Source organism: Beta vulgaris, chromosome 9 (assembly GCF_026745355.1).
Source record: "Beta vulgaris subsp. vulgaris cultivar EL10 chromosome 9, EL10.2, whole genome shotgun sequence".
NCBI classification, from domain to species: domain Eukaryota; kingdom Viridiplantae; phylum Streptophyta; class Magnoliopsida; order Caryophyllales; family Amaranthaceae; genus Beta; species Beta vulgaris.
The window spans coordinates 53,291,557-53,315,282 of record NC_079210.1 but is presented as its reverse complement, the minus strand read 5'-3'; the positions used below and the strand labels follow the sequence as shown (position 1 = coordinate 53,315,282).

Below are 23,726 nucleotides of genomic sequence, written 5' to 3'. Positions count from 1 at the left end.
GCTATAGTACTATTTTAAAAATAGAAAGCTTCTATAACATAATTGGTACTTCTATATATTTATTATTTGAAGGGAAGAATTACGGAATATACCATTGATAAAAAGTCATGGACTATTTACATCATATTAAATTCATAAAATGAAGGCAAAATTGGCTTCGACATCCTGAACTATAGTGCAGGTGCACTAAACAACCTCAACTACGACTTTTAGCTAGAACACCCCAAATTACGAGTCTGGGTGTTGTCCGTACCGTAAATGAGGTCGGTGTCTAGAATTCTCACCAGATTTTCTCTCCTTTCTTATTTTCTTCTTTTTTTTGATTTAATTAAACAAAAAAAGGTGTGTGCATTCACTTTCTCTTTCCTTAATTTAACAAAAAGACTTTCTTTCTCAAATTCCCTCTTACTTCCCCAAGTTCCCTCTTTCTTTTCAAATGAACCCTAAAATTGAAAGAGTAAAATCAGCAAAACAACAGTGAGCTCAGCTTCATCTTCAAGTTTCAAGAAGAATTCAAATACTAGTTTAGGTAATGGTAGGGTTTATTGTCGATATTGATTGCCTGCAATAGTCCTAACTACTTGGAAGTTCAACCACAGTCAAGGAAAACACTTCTATGACTGCCAAATATCTAGTACTCGACTTATAGCCAGTGAGAATTCCGATCACCGACCCCATTTATGGTGCGGACAACACCCAGGTCGACAGGTCCGTACTTATGGGTGTTCTGGCTATAAGACGTTACGTTGTTGGGGCTGTTTGGTGCCCCGCGCAATAGTTTAGGTTGTTGCGACCAATTTTGCGTAAAATGAATGACAAAGATAGAGAAAGATAAAAGTAGGAATCTATGTGATGATGAATTAAAGATAACGAGTACTCAATGTTACATAAAATAATGTTGTATTTATTTTGAAATTTTCAAAAATGATAAGTGTTACATTTTTTTTCCAAGGGAGAAACACGTAATTTTATGAGTCGTTTGGTTGATTATAGGAAGAGTCTAAGTTTTCAAAAAAAAAGTTTATCCTATGTATAAGCATTTCCCAAGATGTGGGAAATGTTGTCACTTGTTTGGTTAAACATGAGAAGTACCACTTACCTAGGAAAAAATATAGTCATGTAATATTTTATTAGATTCATCTCTCTATAAACTTTTTATAATTCTCACTTAAATACAATTAGAGATAATAATGTCTAAAATTATACATTAACAGGATAAATGTGCCAAGCCTTCTAGGTACAACTAAAAATAAGGGAGGAAGTATTTGCTAGCTGATCACAATAATTCGCCAACAAACATTTTATAAACTAGAGCCTATTCTCCCTCTTTTTTCTTTACAGAAGAAAAAAGTTAAGAAAGTTTGAAAAGTAAAAAAAAAAAAAAGAGTTTAGTTAAATTTCAAAAACAATAAAAAAGTTTCGAAAAAATAAGAAAAGTTCGGAAAAATAAGGTGAATAGAACATGATTTGGCTAGTGTATTAATTAATTTTGAAAACCTAAAACTGGGAGCGCTTATACAATATGTCAAAACAACCACTAAAAACTGCTTACCGGATTTGGAGATCCCCCACTTGCGAGAGTGTGGGTTAAGTTCAGTCACTCTCTTTCCCATTTGTTCGACATGTGTTGATAGAATCACCAGCATATGACCATATGGGACACCAATACGGCAATAACATTGGCCTAAAATATTCCCATTAAACTATTTTATTTGTTATAGTTAAATACATTATCCCTTCAAAACCAACAATTAGTAATCAATAAATTGTATGGTAAACCCCTTAAAAAAAAAGTATAGAAAAGGTATAAAATTAGGGCTTGTTCTTTTCGGCATAAAATAGTTGAACTGAATTGAACTGAAAATAAGCTAGGGAGAACAGACTCTTATGTTAATCTATGAAAAGACCACATCCAATGTTTTTTTTTTTACTTTGATTTTATTATTTATTTATTGTTATTATAAATTACCCCCCTCCAATGCTTATTAGTTTACCCGTTTCTTTCGTACAAAGTTTTAGGAGAAACAATATTGTGAGACGTAGAAGGAAAGATAAACTTTTATTTTATGTTAAAATCGAATGTATGTGTGATGGAAAATTTGTAATCCCATTCCAAAAATAGAATAAAAGAAATAGATAAACTAATAAAGAACATTCCAAAAAAAAATACTGGTAAACTAATAAAAACAGAAAGTAGTATAAGCATTGTTCTTCATTCCCGAATGTACAAGAAAACAAAGTTATATCTACAATTTAAACTTAACTTTATTTAATTTGTTTCAAACAAATGAAGCTCATACTTAGGGATGGCAATCCAATCCGAATCCGACTCTAGTCCGCTCCGATCCGAAGGAAAAAATCCGAGTTGACTCCGACAAAAAAGTAATCCGACTCCGACTCCGTTTAAAAAATCCGACTCCGAGTCGAGGAGGGTCGGAGTCGGATCTCATAAAATAATCCGACATCCGAATCCGACTCCGACTTTGAGTCAATCAATATTTTTTCTTATTTATGTAATGTATTATTTATGTATAATCTGACTTCGACTTTCAGCGAATTGTATTATATAGGCTTTTCCCACAGAAAAAATAATTAAAAAATTGGAAGAAAAATAAGTCGGATCAGGTTCGGAGTCGGATGTTCGGATTTTAAGTCGGGCCGGATCTCGGAGTCGGATGTTCGGATTTTAGGTCGGGTCGGATTCGGATTTTCAAAGTCGGATCTCGGAGTCGGACTCGGATTTAAAATCCGACTTTCTGTAGGGTCGGAGTCGGATTATGCATAATCCGGTCCAAGTCCGACCCGTTGCCATTCCTACAGTCATACTCATAGACATTCCACTATATAATGTGCTGCCAAATTAAAAGACGACACACATACACATTGGAAATATATAAGGGAATTTTATTATTGTACCACATTGAAAGTTTTTAAGAGAGCTTTCTGCCCTATAGCGTGATAGTTTTTCAGGATTCGTTAAGAGTCTCCTTGAAAAAAGGGTGTCCTAACTTTTATTATGTATCAAAAAAAAAAAATTCTTGTTTAGTAAATAGTCAGAAGTATCTATAAGCCAAATATGCATTGGTGGAAGTTGGGAGTTGGGACACGACATCGAGCAGGTGAGTTACATGTATGCCTTTACTAGCAATGTGCTAGTCCCGAATGGTGATCACCTATTGAATTAAAGTAGTTTTATACCTAGGTGATCACCTATTAAAGTATTTTTATACTAAGCTGTAATCACCTTTTAGAAAAGTGATCTCAACTGATATTAATAATTTTTAATGTATGCATCTTGAGTGTAACATATTCGTAAAATATGTAATAAACCTCATACGTAGATAATGACATGGATTCCAACAAGAATGATATGAATTATAAAGATAATAATAACATCAATTTGATATTATTTGTCATTTATTTCATGTAATTTGAGTTTCTTTACAAAAGAAGCGGTGGTTATTGAGTTATTACACCATAGATTATGATTTTACGATTATACCTAAGAGTGTGTGATCTTTAATTCAACTTCTCTTAAATAAGGTATTTTTAATGGTTGTGCGTGTGTTGCTTGCACTATTTTCCTACATAAGCACACAAAACGAATAATTATCTCTATGCAAAAAATAAAGCTTAAATAAAAAGGAAAATTGGCTCTAAATAATCCTAACTATTGTTGGTGTGTGCTAAATAATACATAATCAACTATATGCTCCCCAAAGCACCATTTATCGGCATATTTGTACAAAATAGTACGTCCATGACCTGAGTTAGAATTTTAAAGAATATTCCGATCAATCTATTATTTTGTACTAATATGAAGTCATTATTGTAAAAATGGTTTTATACTAGACTGTGTACTTTACGTCAGGAAATAGCCAAGCAAACTTCCTAATAACACATAGTTCAATTGGATTTTAAAAATAGCATATAACATGTTCTTTCGTAATCACATGGAGTTCAATGGATTTTCTTTTGAAAATAGATTGCATATTACATATTCTTTTAGTTATTATGGTATGTTCAAGTTTTTTTTTTTTTTTGATAGTTTTGTTTCTCAAGCTCTTTTTAAAGAGGAATTAGGACCACAGTCCGTCTAATACATCAGCACTAATCATATTGAAAAACATAATTAGCTAGCTAGACTAATTAGGGGGTTCCTTCCAAATAACATCTGAAAAAGAAAAATTTTGTCCATCTGAGAGGTTCATAACTTGCTTGGATCAATCGGCCTGATAAGCAAACTTAAAAGAGAGAGTTTTCCTACTAGTTGCTCTAATGAATTCAGGATAAATGACAAGTTATCAGGCCTAGATGCTTAAACACCATCTGCCTGCAGTTTCAGAATCAGAGGCTATGGTGATAGCCCGATTTTCGAAATTACCATTGCCGAGATTATTGTTGTTGCGTATGGAATCATGGGGGGTGGGGAAGGGACATGAGAAAGAACATATGGTTGCACCATTTCGTTGCATAGAAAGCCATCATAAATTCCTCCTAAGCTTGCTCCATCTTCGGGCAAGAATGGTGAGAAATACATTGTCCAACTTCATCTTTGGAAGGCGACAGCTCATTGAAGGTATCTTTGGGTGATAGATGTGAAATAGTCTGGCTCTAGGGGCAAGAAGGCCTCCCCATTGGAAATATCTTGGGTTCCTTAATACTTCTTCAATTGAGAATAGGAAAGGATCTTTCCAAGTTTAACCACTGACACAATCGAACCAAAAGCAGGTTTTTAACTTCCTGATATGAGCTCGATTTATTGTTGAACATACGTTCATTTCTTTCTCTCTACACAGACCATATCATCACCACAAAGGAGGTAAGCCAAATTTTCTTAAAGAATTTGTCTTTCCTTGGAAAATTCCACTACATCAGAGCAAGTGCAAGAGAATTAGGCCATATCCATGAGATGTTCCAAAGACGCCACTACCAACTCCAAATTTCCATCGCAAAGGAAAAAAACCGAATTAGGTGAAAAATATCCTCAGGCCACGAATTGCAAAAGGGACAATCCACCTCAGAGAAAGGAATGATGTTTAATGAAGCTAATTTTCTTTTTATATATATGGATTCTTTCCATCATTGCTAGCCAAGTGAACACTTCTATTCTAGATGGGACAAGACCATTCCATGTTTTCCCCAAAAAAGGGGTCGAGTTTTTGAAGAGTTTCTCGTAAAATGATCTGACGGAGAAAATTCCATTGTTGCTGAGATTCCAGATTAGCACGTCTTTCTCATTTTTTCAAATTGAGACTTGAAGAAGAATGGTGGACATCGAGTCCCATTCAATTTGGTCATGAGGTCTAAATGATCTAGACCAAGGCAAATTCCATCTCCATTCTGAATTTTCCCAGTAGCCAATCGAATCTACCGAGGCCATTGGCAGAGAAGAGATCAAGAAAAGTCTTAAAAATATATTTTTCAGCGCTGAGTTGCTTATCCAAGTGTCATGCCAGAACAAGGCATCTTTCCATCCCATCTTTTTTAGAACTTAATAATGCACCTTTTTGTGTTTTATGTTGCTAGTGTTGCCTCCAAGGTTACCATCCCACATACCAAGCATGAAAGAGTCCGTGGGGGCTAAACAAGGAGTTTTGGAAGGGTTTGTGCACAAGGGTTACCTTCAAATGGACATAACTTTTAACACATAAAATATTTTTGAGTGATTGAAGTTGGAGATGAAAGATTATTGGCTCAATAGCTTTCCAACAAATGGCCTTAAACCCAACATCGATGATAAACGAGTGAGATATGGTCATCATTTAAAGATGAAGTACCGACCAGACCTCCTGTTTGTCATTCTTAACATACCCGTGTTGATTTGGGAAGAGTTAAGTTTTCACTTCTGCTGGCCTGACCCACCCGGGTCATACAACCGTCAGGGTCATTCTCAACTCGACCAGCCGCGCCAGGCCAAAACTCTCCCTATGTCGACCCAGATTTGCGAAAAACCTGTTCTTTTGTTTTCTTTCTTGTACGATGGTGTTTATTTAATTAAGCTTAGGCGTTTCTTTTTCGCACTATTTATGACAAACTTTTGGTAATTACTCACCACTTTTCATTTTGAGAGAGTTTTTTTTAAAGGTCTTTAGGAGAATTAGGCTCCATAGCTTAGTTTATAGAGAAAGTGAAAAAACTCACAGAGAAATCGAAGATTTTTAGATTCAAGGGTAATAACTTGTATTGAAGATTTCAACAATTAATTAATTAATAATCCATGAGCATATCTTATTCACTTTCTTCTTTTATTGCTTTATTAATTGTTTTCATTAGGTTGGTTCATTCATGATTGGTTTAACTATTTGTGTTTTGTTTTACTTAGTTTAGTATTATATTAATGCTTAATGGTTTATCTTATGATTTAGGAAAAATGGATCAGAATACCCCCAACTTTGGCCCGTCCGCTTTTAATACCCCCAACTTTGGATTATTTTTAAATACCCCCAACTTTAGGGGTGGTCCGCCAAAAATGCACCATTTACCTGTTTTGACCGGATGAACTGGTAAACCAAAAACCAACCCCTCTGCTCAATGGCAGAACATTACCAGAACAAAAAGCTTTACTTGGTATAAAATCCGCCATTATAGATGACCCACAATCATCTCTTTCTTCCTGGAAAACTTCCACTCATCATTGTACTTGGGATTTCATCAAATGTTCATCTTCATCTTCATTAAATCATCATCAAACTGTAGTTTCACTCAACATTTCTGGGTTAAATCTCACTGGAATTCTCTCACCTGACATAGGTTTCTCACCAACTTGCAAAACCTTAGTGTTGCAGGAAACTCATTCTCTGGACCAATCCCATCTTCACTCTCTCTCCTCTCAAATCTTTACCACCTTAATCTCTCCAACAACATCTTCAACTCAACTTTTCCTTCCCCTCTCTCTCCTCTAAAAAACCTACAAATCCTCGACGTTTACAACAATAATCTCACTGGCCCACTCCCTCTTTCCGTCGTTAACATGTCGGAGCTCCGGCATCTTCATCTGGTGGTAACTACTTTTCCGGCGAGATTCCGGCGGAGTACGGACAATGGAGGAAAGATTGAGTATCTTGCTGTATTTGGTAATGAGCTTGAAGGGAATATTCCGGCGGAAATTGGGAATTTAAGTCCGCTTAAAGAGCTTTATATGGGTATTATAATGGATATTCCGGTAGATTCCGCCGGAGGGGGTGCGGGGTGAGGGAGTGGGGGACTGCTAGGGGATGGAAGTGGGGGGGGGGGTTCTGGGGTGGTGGGAGTGGGGGATGGTTGGGCTGGCATGAGGGTTTGCAGCCGGGGAGGGAGAGGGAGGGTCTGGGTTGGGGAGAGGGTGGTTGAAGTGGTGGTGGGTAGGAGTCGAAATTAAAAATAAACGAGAAATAAAAAAAATTACCTTGTTAACAGGTTACAAGTCATCTGGGTGCATTTTTGGCGGACCTCCTCAATAGTTGGGGGTATTTAAAAATAACTCATAATTGGGGGTATTAAAAGCGGACGGGCCAAAGTTGGGGGTATTCTGATCCATTTTTCCTATGATTTATCATGATTTGCGAGTAGCTATTCTTTGAGAAAGGTTTGAAATCATTGACTAGTTCATGAATCTCTAAATCAAACATTGGGTATTGACTTGAGATAATTTTCGTTAATTGATTAATTTGGCAAATTCATGAATGTTTGTGTGATTGACCCTCATATATAGGAGTATAATTTAAGTACTCTTAGTGGATGATCGAAATATGAAGCTAAGGAGTTGCTTCAAATCAATTATTAGGCTTGAAGGACCATGAGAATATGGACTAACTAGTCTTATGAAATTTTGTTTGATTGTTTATGTTTATTTTGTTTATGGATATGCTGCGTTAAATGCCTTATACATAAGAATAGGTATTCGATAGGAGACTAGGTCAATCTAGCTAGCTGGAAAGAGTGGTTTGATTACCATTGGATGACAATTTTCCTCAATTGATGTCCATTGTCGATTTGTCGTTGTGATTGCTTAGTTTGTGAATAAGTTGATGGATGGATACCCATTCCTAACTCATTTTTCTTATTGTATTTTCATCTACAAATCTTCAAAAAATAGAACTGGCCTAGCTTATCAGAAGTTGATACTTATTAGTGTACCTTTTAGTTCTTGTAGATTCAATCCTTTGCTTACCCTATACTGAATAGTTTAAGTTATTTTTAACGTGTTTACTATGAACCCTACACTATGGATAGTCTTTTCAATTAATGAATTTATTTCTTTTCTCAAAAGAAGGTTTAATGATGAATACATCCATTATTTTAAATTTAAAATAAATTAATAAATGGCTTGAATATAATTAGATAACACCAATTACGTCACAAGATTCTTAATTGAACTACTTAGGAATCTTTTTTTTTTTTTTTTTGTAAGAGTTGATAAGGATTCTTTCGTACTTTTTATCTTCATGAGATGCATTTAGTATACTTTTTGGAAATGCTTACCATATATAGACGACTCCTATGTAGTAAATCCTAAAAAATCATAGTACTATTTTGTATTTTATGCAAAAGATGAATGGTGTGTTTGCTGTTTGGTCATTGAATCAACATTTTGACGGAAAATTTACAGCATATATTAGAATTTAGAAGTAACATCAAATGTGGTCATATTATCTCCACTTGATAGACATCGTAGTATTATAATCTGTCATTATTATTAATAAGATAATACTGTATTTTATCGTCGTAACCAGTCCATCGTAATCAAATACATAGATGACAATATAATTTTGTGTACTAACTTAGGATCTCAAATTTTATGGATTGTGCATACTGGGACACTATAATTTTATGTACGGATTAGAGATGCGTCCTAGGTATAATAGGGGCGGATTCAAATTTTTTGACTTGGGGAGGCCTTCATCGGTGTAAAAAATAATTACTGAATCACATAAACTAATCAGTAGTCTGCCATACGTCTAGTACACTGAATCATGAACCATTTATCGCAATACTAATCATCTGTTTTATAATACTTGCTACACAGAAATAGTGAGGAGCTTTTAAAAAAATAGAAAGAGAAAGTAGGAGAATTATGTAAGTATTATGAAACTGTTATGTAATATTAGGAATATCAAATATTCTCTAGTTATCTTGTATAGGGAAGTTGTTATATTTGTTAGGATATTCCTTGATTCTCTCCTTATGAAAGGATACCTTTGTATTATATATTACGTAATATTGAATGAGAAGGTAGAGCTTTTGGTGCCTATTATTACTTTGTCATGGTATCCAGAGCAGGTTCATAAAAACCTTCATAAAAGACATAAAGCTGCCGTTTTTTTTCTGCCATGGCCGGTGATAATCAGCCCCCACCGCCACCCAAAATTGATCCCTCCTCCCCGTTTTTCCTTGGCCCACAAGATCGCCCTGGGGATTTCATTACTCCTACGCGTTTGACGCATGATAATTATGCCGATTGGGCAGCAGATATTCAACTCGCTCTACTGGCTCGGCGCAAATATGACTTTAGTGTTGAAGCTATGATGTATAGCGCACACCACATGTGAGTGTCCCACATTGATTATCTAAGAGAGATAGGTTCACTTTATAATGCAAAGGGGTTACTCCCCTTATTGCCATATGGTTTTAAGGTGGAACCTCCTTTGTGTTGTGAAGTGGACTCTCTCTCCTTGTGATGGGGCGGCCCAGACCCATATTTAACAGAAACAGAAAAAATTTCAAAAATATTTTATTTTTATAATTGTGAGACTTAAAAATGGATTTTGGAACTAAATAATGATTAGAGTTGAATTTTTTTATAAAAAAAACTAAAGTGGTTCCTTGTACTCTAAAGATAAACCTATGAATCAAAAGGACATTTTTTATGCTGCCCAAAAGATATAAACAAGATAGATGAATAACTTTAAGAAGAAAAAAAGAAAAACTGGAAGAAGAAAGGTTAAGAAGATATAACAAAGTAAGTAATGAGCATATTGAGAAAAGAAAAGGCAAGAAGGAAGATTCGAACACAGGTCCCTTATACTACGCGGATTCAAACCAGCACGATACACTTATTATTGAGCCACTCCCTCCACCACATATTATTTATGCGGACATTAACTTTTATTGTTACAAAAACTGGGCAAAAAAGCCCAAAATCCGAAAATCTAGTTTATTTGGGGGGGGGGGGCTGGGTAGCCAAGGCCCCTTACTAGATCCGCCTCTAGGTATAACCAAACATCACAAGAATATAATGACACAAACTCTAACAAAAATGACATAGACTATACAGATAATGATATGAATAGATGTCATTTTGTCATTTATTTCAAGTTATTTGGGTTTTTTCACAGAAAGATGAATTTTAAGTTATTATTACACCATAAATTATGGTGTAACAAATACATCCAGAGATTCCTGACTAACTAATCCTTTTATTAGGTGTATGCTACCTTGAATAGATCGAAATAACGACTCATGCAAAGGCTTAGGTCGTAAGACCCTATTTCATAGACTTGGATTTATAGTACTACATGATTTTTTTTGGCTGTATAATGAGTTGCTAGATTAGATAGAAACTCGAACATGATCACAATTAAATAGATTTACTTTGTTAAACAACTAATGTATTTAGTTAATTTTCAGGAATATGTATATAACATAGAAGTGCTAAGGGAAAAAAATTAACTTTTAAATTTGTTTGTAATTGAATCGAAGTAAGTAAAGTAAAAGTTGTTGTGTTGCACAATCATATAGGATACTAAAATATGACAATACTCTTAAATAATCTTAATGGAACTATAAAATTCAAAATGCTCCAAATTAATGCATACATAACAATATGACCTAATGCAACAATATAAATTAAACCACCATAAATGCCCAGAAATTGAGAAAGTTGTGTGACTGAGAAAGGAAGGAATATATATACATATTACACACAGTAAATTGACAGAATACGTCATCTAACAAAGACAATTGTTTTTAAAATCCAAGCTTGACTATTGAGCAAAGATGCTATTGATTATATATTTTATATTGCTTCGTTATTTTTTTTAACATGATTGATAATGCGAATCAAATTTTATAGTTATTTATTTGATTACATAAAAAAAAAAAAAGGAGGATACAGTATCTGATGCCTTAGAAATATACTAATACTTTGATTTTTGAAAAAGTCAGATCTATCATGAAAACTCTAAAAAGGAGTCCTCTAGAAGCCAAAAGCAAAAGTTATCTAAACTTACATATGTTAACGCGCAAAGAACTACATGTGTAACACGTCCTTCCGAATACCATAGAATTCAAGATGCTCCACTCAAGCCAAAGTTCTTTGGTGGGTATTTGTCTTACATACCATGAAAGCTTATGAACAACATTACATGTACAAGCAACTTACACTTAAGGTGGTTCAGATTAAGCATGCCCATCAGCCCATGCCATACGCGGAAGGACAGTAAACATGTGGCTTTCAATTACTACTAATCAGTACTATAGATTATATAAAATTAAACTACTGGGGTCTAGTCACTAGTGTGACTACATAAAGCATTATTTGTCATATGGATTATGGAATTATTAGTTAAAATTTGCAACAACCTCGGCAACAAAACATGATGGATAGTTATGCAAGAAACAAAAGTAGCTTTGAAAGTTAAAGAATTAATTTAATGTACAGGGAATTTTCCCTCTTTAGAAAAGATGCTAATTAAAGTTCAAAGGTAATTAAAGATGTCTGGCATTATTCCTTAATTAGTTAACTTAGGGAAGTCCTAGGTTTAATTTGCATGGGAGCTTCAAACTTGGCATTATTGAAACTATCCCCAAATCTGTACTATGTATAGTGCCTAGTAGTAATAGTGTAATACATTTTGTCTATATAATTGTACTTGTTATGTACTAGTTGCGCAGCCAATAACTTAAATTTTTTAATCAAAGTACAGTCAAATTTGCTTGTTTTGAAAGAAGAGATATCATACTTATTGAACTTTGCATCACTCACAAGTTGCTTATTAGCCAAGTGTTAGTCTTTTAATGGGTAGATTCGATCTTAATCTTCTAGTAGAAGGTGCATATATGTTGCATATATGGAATCGTACCTATTGTATGAGGTTCTTTCTTCAGAATGAAAGTATATTATGTGCAAGAGGTTTGACAGCTATAAAGGTTGCATGTGATACAGCTGGATAATTAAATTTTTATTACATATTGTTCATTGTTTAAATATTTCTGTACTAGTTTTAGTTTCTTTGATTATTGTTTATTGTCAGAGTTAATTATATATAGGTATAAAATCTTAATATCTACAAAAGTAAAGATCAGGAAAGATTACAAGGAATCTAAAACTATAAGAAAATGATAGTAGATTCACCTGACACGACTTTTTGTCTGTGACACGTTCTGCCACATAGGATTAAATGAAAGTATATTATGTGCAAACTGTTCTTCTTCAAACAAATAATTCATGAAATCCTTATCACAAGAAAAGAAATTTACATATAAAAGTGTAACTGATCAAGACATAAAAAAAAAAAAATATAGGCTAATTCTTATTATTAATATTCACAGCAGGCTAATTCCAAAGGAAAAATAAAGCCAGCTATTCTTTGTTTATCTAAATAGCTGTAAGAAATCTCTATGATACTAAACAACTAGGAAAATATTCTTGTGTGTATACTTTCTTTTCACCTACAATCAGTTAATGGTAATTAACAATAACGAAAGTCATCCTATTTTGACAAGGTCAGAGAGTAAGAGTTTATAATATACTTCATCTGTTTTGAAATAATAACACATTTTATATTTTCACACTTATCAATTTATTATTTTTAAACATTAATATCTCTAATTATCAATAAGTAAAAATTATTAAAAAAATGATATTAAAAAAATATACATTAAGAGGAGTCTTTAATTATGTAATCATAATAAGTACTTGCGATATTTAAAAATCATATTAAAGTAATTCTGTTATTCTTTGATTATATTATAGCTAGGTGCTTTTTTATTTTGGGAATTACTAGGTATTAATTAAGGCCTTCACAAAACTATTTTTCTGAATTTCTTTGGAAAATTACCCTAATTGGTCAAGAATTTCCAAGTTACCTTTTTGAGTTTTGATCGAAGAGTTTGTCTTGTAAGATTCCGTCTACTTTTAAATTAAAATTTAGCAATGATAAATTCAGTATTAAAAAGAGAATTAACTCAATAGTGACTAGGTTAATTTCTTTCAGTAACTAGTTTCATCCATTTAGTGACTAGGTCTACTTTTATATTAAAATTAGACCGTCTTTTTAAATAATTTTTATAAGTTAAAAGGGTGTTAATAACCCCATCAAAACAAAGGGAGCCTTAAACAAAGCCTGAATTCATAAAAATATAAATTCTTGATCATTTGTTGGACCAAGGTTCTTTGTGTTTAGCATAATTGGGTAATTAATGGCTAATCAATACTTATATCTCATCGATCTCATCTTCAAGTGAACCAGTGAAATTGTAGGAGACATTTCTCTTACCAAACCGTCCAGATTTCTGAGGATAGAGTCCCTTATTTGGCAATGGCCAAAGAAACCTTAATTTAGTCTCAAGCCACCACCCAAAACGTGTCAATCACCTATACACCCAACAAAAACATGGATATTCCGATCCCTATATATAATACCATTACTTTAATCTCACCCTCTTACCTTATTTTAAGGATCCTACTCTGACTATCCTAGCTAGGTAACCTTAAACCAAGTATCCTATTTGTATTTTTTTTGTTTTGTCCTTTCTCCTTTCATATTTAGGCTATATTCTTTTAGACTGTACTAAATTAAATTAAATTAAATTTGACTAAACTCAATTAAATTAAATTAAAATTGTAAGAAAAAATTAATTGAACTAAACTGAATTTGTTTGGATTGAACTGAATTGAATTTATCTGAATTGAACCAAATTTGTTTGAACTGAATTGAATTTTCATTAATTCAGTGTAAAAGAACAGAGCCTTAGCTATTTCAATCTAATTCTTTTTTTTTTTGACATCGAGACCTAATTGCGTACTCTTTCCCTAAAACTTATTTGAACAAACTTATCAGACTTGATTGGATTATGTGATGCACCTTTATTTTACCTTATATTTTCACCTTATTTAACCTGGTCAAAACTTGACTAGACCTGATTAAATATATCCCTTATTTTCTTTAAGGTGAAGAGACGGGGAATATATAACAATATTGTAATCGTCATAGTTACAATTGTGAAAAATATTAATTTGATCAAGTTATATAGTATTTCATTTAGTTAATTAATTCCTATTATAAATGTTATATGACTTTCAATTAATAAATTTTATTTTTTCCATAAAAAAGAAGATACCCTAATATTTTGCACTAATTAAAACAGACCGAACTCTGCTAAAGAAAACAGACCGAACTCTGATAATTTAACCATAATACTTGTTTAATTTATTTTGACCTACTTTTTAACTTTCTAATGAATATATTGGTGTAAGATAGGATTAAATTTATTTTGACCTATTAGCTTAGTAAAGATTATGATGATTTGAAGGCATATGTGTGTTCTTAGATTTGTCTTCAGCATTATTCTTTGAGTATATATTAGAATTTTGATTATAGAATGTTTAGTTGTTTAAATTACTAAATAATCTCGGATCAACTCTTGATTATTTCCTCCATCATCTATTTCTCTCTCTTAGCACACAATTTTTTTTGTTAATCCGCGTTCTCTCTTTGGTACTTGTGCACACCTTAACGTTGTGCGTATTGAAAAAATAGAAGAAAGAGTATATATATGTGAGATGTGGAAGTGAAAATTTATATATTTTTAAAATCAATGTGCCTCACGTGTAAAATAAGCGAGCTGCCTTTCTCTGAGTTAAGTATACAACTAGGTACTCAACTTTGCCTTTTGTTTCAGTTTGGGTATTGAACTCTAAAAAGTTCCAGTTTGGATACTCAAAATGGACGTTCGTTAGTTTTGGTGCTGATGTTTGCAAAGTAACCGTTATCAGCAGAAAAATGAAGGAAAAAGGTTACATGGAGAACTTTTTTCTCTCTCCTCTATTCTCTCTCTTCCCTTGCTTCAACTCCTAGTTCCTATTCTCTCTCCTTCCCTTCCACCTTATTTGTGTCTTCATCGTCATCATATTCATCAATTTCAGTTTCTCTCCTCTTTGAAAATTCGATTTTTCTTTCTCTTTTGGGGTTTAATTTGTTCCTCTTTTTTTTCATCACTTTGGATAATAAATTGACATTTAAGCTAGTGTCCAGATTCGAATTCGTTTGAAATTCCCTCTTTTGCATCAAACCCTTATCCGAAAATCCAATTTTTGATTGACCCAATTGAGAAATTTGATTGAAAATTGTGGAGAAACTTTGTTGGGGTGATGAATATAAAGGTGGGTTTCTATTGTTTTGTTCTTTGGGTTTGAGTTTGTTGGGTTGATGAACTTTATGTGGGTTCTGCTCAAACCTTTGCCTCAGTCGCGCGTCCTCAGTCCCCTCTTTCACGGACGGTTTACACTGTTTCCCGGCATCGTGGTTGCGTTGTTCGAGCGTTGTGGTTGGTTGTGTTGTTCGAGCGTCGTGGCTCGTTGTTGCTCGTGCTACCTCGCTGGCGCCAAAGTGCTCCGATTTTTAAAAAAAATCCTCTCTGCCAATCTTTACAATATTTTTATATCTGATCGAAAGTCAAAACGCTAAGGTTTCTTCTCTCCTGATCACTTCCTCTCATTTCTTTTTCATCTTTAATTCCTTCTATTACTGACAAAATCATCTCTATTATCATCCAAATTGTTGTTTTGTTTTGATTATAATTGTTCAATTATCATCTAATTTTGTCAGGTATCAAAATTGCAAGAAAAATGGCACGAGTTTACGTTGGTAATTTGGATCCTCAAGTCACTGAACGCGAGCTCGAGAATGAATTTTGAGTTTATGGTGTTCTTCAGAGATTTAATTTATTCTTCCTTTGTTTTTTCGATGATTTTTCGATAATTTTTCATTTGTTCTCATATTCTCATTTGAATAGCTTTTAGAAATGGTATAGTTGATAATTCACCCCATTTTGAATAATATTATGATTTATTAAGATAGTATCTAAGTTTCAGCTTATATATGTGTAATTTAGTCCTTTTTTAAATCGGGGTTTAATCAATTATGTTGTTGTTTTATGGAAGATTGATTTTGTTTTTCTGTAAAGTTTTTGAATTATTGTCTTGTTTTAAAATATTGTAAAGATTGGTAAGTTTTTTTAGAGGAATTAGAGGGGAGAGAGAATAGAGGGGAGAGGAATTAGAGGAGAGAAAAAAAAGTCAAAAAGTTGGTCAAAAAGTTAAAAACTGATTCCATGTCATATTTTTCCTTTTTAAGTTCAGTACCTAACTAATAGACGTCCATTTTGAGTACCCAAACTGGAGCTTTTTAAAGTTCAGTACTTCAAACTGAAACAAAAAGCAAAGTTGAGTACCCAGTTGTGTACATAACTCTCCTTTCTCTTGATGAAAATGATCGGCATAAGTTTTTCTTACAAGATAATGGTAATTGATGATTGCAATTTTGATCTTATGTTTTTTTTTGTTGTATTTTCCTTTTCTTTGGGTGATCTTCCCTCTTCTTTATTAAAAAATATTTATTTGCAAGTTATATTAATCATTATTTTATGTTCTCTTTGTCAATAATGTACTTGCATGTTTTAGCAAAATGAATTTTTTAACCATTTGCATGTTCAATTTGTCATGCCTCTATATTCTTATAGTTTGACCATACATGTGTAATGAAAGTACATGGAAGTTGGCGTACAATGAGCATGATACTCAAAATGTATATAAAATCAAGTGTTGTTTCGATCCATATATGATGCTGCTTCTTTATTTTACCAATATGGTGGCTTGAGTTGTATCATTTATTTTGCGATAGCATGTCTGATTCACATAGACAATGAATAACGCACTTACAAAACATATTGACGTTAATGTCATTTACGTACATGCTCACCTTTGCTTCAAAACAAAAAAAGTAGAACCAAATTAAGACATGGTGATTTAGTATATAATAGGGTTCTACTTGTAATTTTGAGGTCCCAAGTTCGAGTACGTCCACTGTTAGTAACTTAGTACTCGTGAGGAGGTATCGCTTTCAAATGAGCATCTATATTTATCCCCCCAAAAAAAAAATTAGAAAAATTAGAAACTTAAGCCAGATTAGCTTGGTGGTTAAGCTTTTTGATTTTCCACCTTCACCTCATTTTATTGGCCTTCTTGCTAAACATACATCTTGTACTTGAGGCATGACTTGCTCTCTCGATCGAACGAGTTAAAATATGTCTCTCTATGTTATTGCAACTGTAGGCTGCATAAAGATTGATCATATAGATCAAATCAAGTAATATTAGTAAATAATGGTGGGATTGATGTTTATAAGTTATAAGTTGCAACTTCTAAAGTGCTAATCAAAGGTAAGAAATTTAATTACCCTAGCTTCATAGTTCTTGCTGATGCATCAATGTTCAATGATTGTGGTTGGCTTAGCTGAAGATACATGGGTTTTATGAGGTACTCACTTCGAACGACATTGCTTGACATGTTTGTATGTTGATATGCTTGAGTCACCTTATATGCCCCATTCAACTGAAACAGATATAGAATATCTTAGCTTGCTTCAATTTAGTAAGAGCATAAGTACATACTAGTAGGGGTGAGAGTTTCGTGTGCGGTTGCAATTAGGACCTAATCCAATCCGAACAAAATTTAGATTTCAAATTTTCAATCCCAATCCAAACCAATTAGGGTTTGAATTCGATCCAATCCAATCCGAATTTCATAATATAAATTGGATCCGATCCGAAAATCCGATTTTTTTTTTTAAAAAAAAAACTCTACTTTTTCGATGAAATAAATTAAGCACAACAACAACCTGATAGATTTAGGAAATGAGGAATTAAGTGCAGTTAGGGTTTTAGGAGAAGGGTTGAAGTGTTATGTCTATTGTGCTATGGAGTAGGCTTTTTTTTTTTAAAGAAAAATTCAGTTAAGCACTTAAACCCAATCCTGATACATAATACAAGGCATATTACTATTCAGTTATATTGGATTTTTGGATCCAAAACCCTCGATCCAATCCGATCTAAAAATCCAAAATTTTCAAAAAATCTCAATATGAATCCAATCTGAACACAGTTCGAATCCGATCCGGATTACTAATTCGGATTGGATTGGATTAAGTTTTGAATTTCATCCGAATAACTTTCACCCCTAGACCTGAATAAATATTTTGTTCCAGATATTCCTTAGACCTAGCTCTGTTAATTGATCAATCACCTTATTTTTAAAACTTATTTATAGAATATAAGTTAAGTTGAGAACCAACAAGTTAAAATAAGGGCTAATAGGATCATACTAGAGTTGATCATAAGGGATTATAAGTTCATACGTAAGGACTAAAGTAATAAGTACTAAATTCGTTAATTCCAATAATGTAGTTTAAATAAGTTAAAACTGTTAAGTGATAAGATGTTCAATGAAGCAATATAATGTAGGTTAATTACCTTCGTTTTGAGATCCAAATTTTCTTGTTTTGCAAGGTTAAGTTTGTGATGGAGTTCAACATTTTCTTGACGAATGAGGTTTCCCTGAAAACAATAAGTCAACACCTGATCAACAATTGTCGTGACTTTCCTTATGATTTGATTTCAAAATCCAAGTATACATGTTGACAATTTATGGCATGACTAGTCTAACCTTTCGCTTCTGCTCTTTGATCTCCTCAGCTATATGTTGATCCTGCCAATGACAATAGCAATAATTTTTTCTTCATGAATAACTTAAATAATAGAGTTATCAAAAGAAGGAATTCCACCCCTACAACTTACAATTTCTATTACACACCAAATGTATCATATGCATACATGGAGCAGGCCGGGTACGTACATATGAGCAAACGAGTAGAAATTAACTATAAATGTACCATGTCCATGTGCATAATACGCCTGGATGTACAATACTACAATGTCGCATATGACCACATCTAGACGATCTAGTACTGTGTATTGCTTACGTACAAGTTTAAGCAGCTATTATTCCTCCTAATTCAGGAATGATTGATGAAGGATTTAGTACGGCAAAAGTAGCTAATTTTGTACTCACCTTCTGCATTCGAACACCTTTCAAACTCGCTCCCAGTTGATTTTCTAAATTCTGGAGGTCTTTGATGCTCAAACCTGAAAGATCTTCACCCATGAGTTTCCTGTAATCAATGTCAAAATCCTGCTTTAGGTTGTAAAAACTCACCAATTAAGGCTTAAGTCTGGTTTTCATTTTCTTGAAAAACTTGCATATATGATAATGATATACACAAGACCTTCAAATGATTCGTGTTATTTTACCTGTGATTCTCCTTTAAAAGCTGCAGTTGTTGCCTCAATCTCGCTACCTCCCTTTGCCAAAACTGAAAACTAAGAAAAATTAGCTGAATTTCAATCTGTTAATTAAGATCAAGTTTAAGCTAATTTACTTTAAATGATTACTATTAATGGATACCATAAAACATTATTTTAGGGTTTACTATCTTAATGCTTGAAACCAATATTTTACATAAACAAGTTGCGGCTAAAAAATAATCCATGTGTTTCAAATTATAAGGCATTTTAGCTAAAATAAAATTAAATTTAACTTTATACTATTAAGATATAAGATTATAGGTTATTTCTACTATCAATATAATATTAAATGTCAATTCTTATTATACATGCAAATCTAACTAAAACTAACTAAATTCTTAATATGCGTAAAAGTAGTTTACATGCCTTATAAATTGAAACGGAGGGAATAACCTTTATTACAATGTAATAGTGATGAAGTGAACAATGTACGTACCTCAAGATCCTGAGCTAGAGTTGGTGGTTGATTATTGTCTCTTGTCTTATTGTATCTTTCTATCACCGATCCCATACTGATTATAAAACATATAAAGGTTTTTTATAAAAATTATCCAGTACAAAATATAACCGTCATAAAAAAATGTCGTGTTAGATCCATTTACTTTTACGTGTTTTCTTTTACCAATCAATATAAGAGTATTCGGGAAATGAGGACTAAAGAAGATACATACACTTATTAATTTGCTGATCAACATATACCAATGTGTTTTTATATATGCAACTTATCACATATGCATGGTAGAACCTTTGGAAGAGTACATTTCATTTATAATGGTGAAGCATATTCGCAAAAACAGTTAGTATATTGTATATTTTTATTTTCTTACAAAAGAAAATATCCATTCAGAAACAATAACAATCATATATAGGGTCAACTTTGTTTAGTTTGAGTTAATATCAATAATGAGGATGGCAATATAGTTTGCATTTTCACGTGGAGTGATATTATCAAGGATAAAAACATACACTCCAACGTTTGTTCAAGTGCCTATATATCAAATAATGCATGGCTATATTAACAATCATGATGTTTTCCCTAAGCTCAGTTAAATCAGATTTTATTATTATGTTGTCGGATGCCTTCAGTATATGCATATTGAATTAATATGCAATACTCCACACTTTAGCACTAATCAAATTGCATAAGCAATAATAAAGAAACTATTGTACTTCCTCCGTTTCATTTTAATTGTAACCAATGAATATTTTATATCTCACACATAATACCCCTTTTATTACATTTAAAACGATACGGAGAAAGTAAAAGAAAACTCAAGCCTTGAACTTTTCGTGAGGTTAAGGGACAGATCGAATATAAATCATGCTATAATAACAAAGACTGATGTTGATGAACATTCAAATTAACCCATCTAAGTAATTAAGTAAACGTCAAAGAATAAAGCAACACCAAGAAATATCCAAAAATTAGATTTGACACCCGATTCATCATAAAAATCCTGATAATTTCTGAAGATACTTTCTACATACCTCCATTCCTATGTAATAATTACACTTTGACTTTGATACTATTCACAAAATTCAGTTTCATTATCATTTGTGATTTATGATAGAGAAAAATATAGTTTTGTGAGTTCTTATTTAATTCGTCTCGATATACACTTTGAAAATATCTTTTTATAATTTTTAAAATACAAAATTAGAGATATTAATACTCAAAATTTTTGCATCTGCATACGTAAAAAGTTTAAGTGTAATTAGGAACAAAGGTAGTATACCGCAAATAAGAAAACTAAAAAAAAAAAGTAAAGGGAAAGAAATATCTAACCACTATAATTTAAATTTTTAGGTTTTAATTTGACATAGGCTATATAATATGCTAATCGAAGTAATACTTAAATATTTATTATTTCCCAACCCTCAAAATTTCGAATTCATAGGCAATCAGCCAATAATACACAATCAACAAATTGTACATGAGAGCCTTCGTGGCTCATATGGATAAAAAAAACAAATTATACATGAAATTACACACACATGCAAATTAAACAAGTTAATTAAGCCCTAATTTTCACATTAGGAAAAAAAAAAGATAAGCAAAAAACCTTACTTACTTTGTGCTAGCATACTCATATAGTTTTCCAGTGCTTGAAAAAATAATGAGTCCAAGATGAGCATCACAAAGGATTGAAAGCTCACGAGCTTTCTTAATTAATCCAGTTCTTCTTTTAGAAAATGTTACTTGTCTGCTTGTTGTATTATCAATTCTTTGAATTACCATTTTTCCTCTCCCCATTTTTTGCTCTTCTTTAATTTTTCCTGTAATACACAATAAATATTTTGGTAAGCTAAAGAATGTTAATTAACGAGAAATAAAAATAAAGTCAAACAGTAGAAGAATAGGAGTATAAATTCAAGTTATCAAATAAAGGTTTAATTTGTAGCAAAACTATAAATCTAAATAACTTATAACAAATTAAATGGGATTAAAACTCAAAAGTATGGACTTACTGTGAATTAAGCTGATGTTTTGATCAAGAAGATGGAGAAGATGGAGAAGAGCAGAGAGAAAGAACTTTTTTTCTTTCTTTCTTTATACAGAACCTGCTTCTGTTGTTTTATTACTGTGCATATTTATACTAATGATCTTCCCCCAAAGAGGATCTACAATAGATTAATGAAGGATTTCCTTATTTATATAGCTCAATTTAGTTATTGGTTCTTTTCTTTTGGTGTTAGAAACTAGAAAGTGACTAAATGCTTGGATGTACATGTAGACTAGATTCGATCTCATAAATTTGAGTATCATCCTACAAGATATTACCAATTAAGTTAGATAACATTCGTAATGATATGGCTACTAAAATTCCCGTTTCATTTTTTTAAAAAAAAAATTATTTGAAATCACTGTATATTCTAAGTGGCGCAACAAAGTGCACCACTAACCAATTATATAATTCTTATTATTTAATTCATTTTAACAAAGACCAAATCTTTCTTAAATTTTGAGTTTGTGAGAGGATTATTCTTATTCTTAATATTAATAGAACCATAAACTAAAAAATACAAATCAAATTGAAAGACATATGATTCTAATATGGCAAAACCATGATCGTTGAGCAAAATTAACCCTTTTATGTACCCTCTTTCACATCGTTGTCTGGTGCAGCCTTCTACGAGGGGGTCTAACGATCTGATGTAGTTTTCATGTAGAACTAGATTTAATTCAACGATTATAAGCAAAGTATTGATCTTTGTTGCCATCTCGCACAAAATCCTATCAATAAACCAGTCTTCACCGGGAATCCGGGTCCAAACCCCGCTGACACACAAAGAAACCAAACTAATACGACCATCGTGAAGAGGGTGACTACAAAACCTAAAAAGGAGACTAAAGCCACTACTTATATATGAGACTTATTGAAAACTGCAAAAAAAAAAAAAAACGAAAAAGGCAAGAAAAAAAACTAGAAACTCCGAAAAGGGGAGAAAAAGAGGCCTATCATGAACGAAAACATCCATGCCAACGCTCATTTTGATGAATATGTAATTGTATATTGATATTAAGTTATATTATTCGTTAAACATATTTTCCCTATTTTTGAGAAGGATTGGACAAAAACAAAGCAAAAATTATTAAAAGAGACGGTCTAGTTTTAACATAAAAGTAGACCTAGTCACTAAATGGATTAAACTAGTCACCGAAAGAAATTAACCAAGTTACTATTGGACTTATTCTTTTTTTTAATATTGGGCTTATCATTGCCTAGTTTTAAGTTAAAAATAGGCGGTCTCTTACAAGACAAACTCAAAACAAAGTTATAAATTAATAATTCCGGCAAGAAGGGCTTTTTATTTGTATTTACATAATTTATGAAAGAAAAATATATATTTTATGTACATTAAGTCTCCAATATCTATATAATTGTTAATATATGGACTTAACTAATTTATTTTGCAACCCCAAAAGGAAAGGATAGCTTTATTGCGTCTTATCATTGTGATTTGTAAACTAAATTGGACACAGTATCCAATAGCCAAAAGGTGGGGAAAAGAACAGCAAATAGCCAATGAATTGGGGTAAATAATAAGCCAATTTAACAACAAAACTCTCCAAATTAGGGATTCACGGGAATATTGTGAATTTGTGATCTAGGAGGACTTCCATTTCCATTGATAATGTCCAAGTTTTTGTCGGGTGGGATTCTTAAACTTAACGAAGATAAGTGCCACGTTTCGGACTAGCAATGGGTATGGCTAGTTCAAGAATGAGATATACTAGTAGTACTTATATAATAAAATTAGTAAAGGGAGGATAATTTACCAATCCATTGAAAAGTTGTTCCAAATTCCAAAAGAAAAAGTCG

General features: G+C 32.5%; 1 protein-coding gene across 1 annotated transcript; it reads right to left on the bottom strand.

Annotated features, from left to right (window-relative positions):
• Positions 1-16,239: 16,239 nt before the first annotated feature.
• Positions 16,240-21,670, bottom strand: LOC104904774 (MADS-box transcription factor 23). The gene is made up of 8 exons (XM_010693149.4): positions 21,474-21,670; positions 19,838-19,913; positions 19,348-19,409; positions 19,109-19,208; positions 18,704-18,745; positions 18,511-18,594; positions 17,439-17,593; positions 16,240-17,315 (listed from the first exon to the last, which is right to left on the bottom strand). Exons 1-8 carry the CDS (start codon positions 21,653-21,655, stop codon positions 17,300-17,302), a joined length of 717 nt encoding a protein of 238 aa, XP_010691451.1. The 5' UTR covers positions 21,656-21,670; the 3' UTR covers positions 16,240-17,299.
• Positions 21,671-23,726: the final 2,056 nt, after the last annotated feature.